At 36.4% G+C, this 1,898-nt stretch overlaps 1 protein-coding gene across 1 annotated transcript in view; it reads left to right on the forward strand.

Annotated features, from left to right (window-relative positions):
* The window catches only part of PAN3 (PAN3 poly(A) specific ribonuclease subunit), a 68,324-nt gene that overhangs the window by 119 nt on the left and 66,307 nt on the right, over positions 1-1,898 (forward strand). The window contains exon 1 of the mRNA XM_009699038.1: positions 1-20. This exon is cut by the window's left edge and continues 119 nt beyond it. Coding sequence (XP_009697340.1) covers positions 12-20 — 9 coding nt within the window. The 5' untranslated portion in view covers positions 1-11. The remainder of the gene's footprint in view (positions 21-1,898) is intronic.

Genomic DNA, 1,898 nt, shown 5'->3' on the forward strand with positions numbered 1-1,898 from the left:
CAAAGTACCCCATGATGCAGGTAATAGCAGTGAATTGCCTAGTGTTTCATTAGTTCTGGCTGGCGTTACACCAAGAAAGGAAAACTGTTCAAGAGGCAGGAAAAAATGGAGCCTTCTGGAATGTGGCATCTTGTAGGATATACAGAGTATATAGTCACTTTAATCTTGCAACTGGAAATGAAACAATGTCATTGCTTTAAAATGAGTCTTTTTATTGGCACTTACCTGAGCTGTTGTGTTGGGCTTTGCCACATGTATTAACTCTGTGTTCCTAGATTTATTTTTAGGCTCATAGCTCATTTTGATAGCATTTTACTGAATATATAAAAATTAGATTTTGAAACATTTCAAAGATCAAAAGTCACTGAAGCAAAGTGTGAACTGTCAAACCTGTGAATTGCTAGGCAAAAATTTCAGAATTTGTAAACTCAGTCTCTGGTGGCATTCAGTTATGGTGAGTTCACATTTAAATCTGAAATGTTTTCTTGTATTTGTAGTGTTCTGTAGATGTTGGGATAGGAGCTCCCATGAGGTGGAATTTATTGTGTAGGTAGTATTATGCAGAATTTACAGCAAAAGGCTGTCATATTTAAAACTTAAATGAGTATCTATTGAATTAACACATGAAGTACTACAAAAACTCCTTTAAACTGTTACACTTTTTAAGAACTGAAAAGAAGATGATCTCTAGCTGTACCCAAAGGTTTAACAAACCGGTTTCTGGTGAATGAAAGAGAGCACAAGCCATACAGTTCGCACTGAGTCCTGACAACAACTCTCTTCTTTTATACCAAGGAAACTCTCCTTATGAGCTTACTTTGATCTCAATTGTGGCTGTATTATGGATTGAAAAATAACTCAGCAAAAGGTGGGAAATAATTAGGTGTGTTCCCTCTTTTATTTTTTTTTTAACTGCATGTTTTCAAGAAGGCTGGATTCTCTTTCAACAGAACTGCAAAACTGTGGAAATGTTTATTACTGACAGTGATGCATGGTTTAAAAAGGAAAATTTTAACGTCTGTTCCTGAAGTGTACTATTGAAGCTGGAAGTTGCAAATTTTTGGTATTACTGAGACCGTATAATTTTATCCTTTTAGCACAGAGTTGTCATGTTTTGTATCCCTAAGTTGTATTCTGCAGAAACACTAGTGTCTTTCTAAACAGAAATTTTTAATTATAACGGTTTCTTCTAGAAAGACAATAAGGCATGTGTCTAACATGAATGCTCATAGGATTTTCAAATACTTTAGTAATGCCTGTGAGATTCAGTCAAGGCATTGTATTTGTCTTTGAGAAAAGAGAAGAAATTGATGTGCCTCTTACCCATTGGAAGCTAAGGAAAATGACTTTGGAAGGATTTCATTAGCGTTGAGAAAGTGCTTACAGGCATCAAACTACAGTTTATAAAGCGTTCTTATATTGTGGTTTTTTTTTTTTCCTTTGAATCATGTCATTTAAGTTCTTGCTTGCGTAAGTCAAGCTGGTAACGCTGTTTGTTTTGATTGTGTATCAGCTTCTAAATTAAGTCCACACTGACAAAGTTTAGCCACTTGGAATGTCATTTTCCATGTTGTGTGGCCCTTTGGAGAACAAGGTGAGGGAAAAATCTTAGTGACTTTAAATAACACTGATACTTTATGGTTTGGAACAGAGACTTTAAATCTGATAGGTTGGTGGTTGTGTCAAGGACATACCTTTTGCTCTCTCTCTGAAAATTTGCCCAGATTTTGTCACTTGATCAAACCTTTGCAAAGCTGGTTTATAGAGACCCACTGGAGACTTCCTAGATGGTAGATAATTTCCCAGAGATCTAGTCTGCGTTGACATATTCCAGCTTGAGTACGTTCTTGCTGTTACAGCTCTGGCCTAACCTAGGCCTTGCCTGAACTCTGAGCAGG

This window comes from Cariama cristata, unplaced genomic scaffold (genome assembly GCF_000690535.1).
Source record: "Cariama cristata isolate BGI_N322 unplaced genomic scaffold, ASM69053v1 scaffold7184, whole genome shotgun sequence".
In the NCBI taxonomy this organism is placed as follows: domain Eukaryota; kingdom Metazoa; phylum Chordata; class Aves; order Cariamiformes; family Cariamidae; genus Cariama; species Cariama cristata.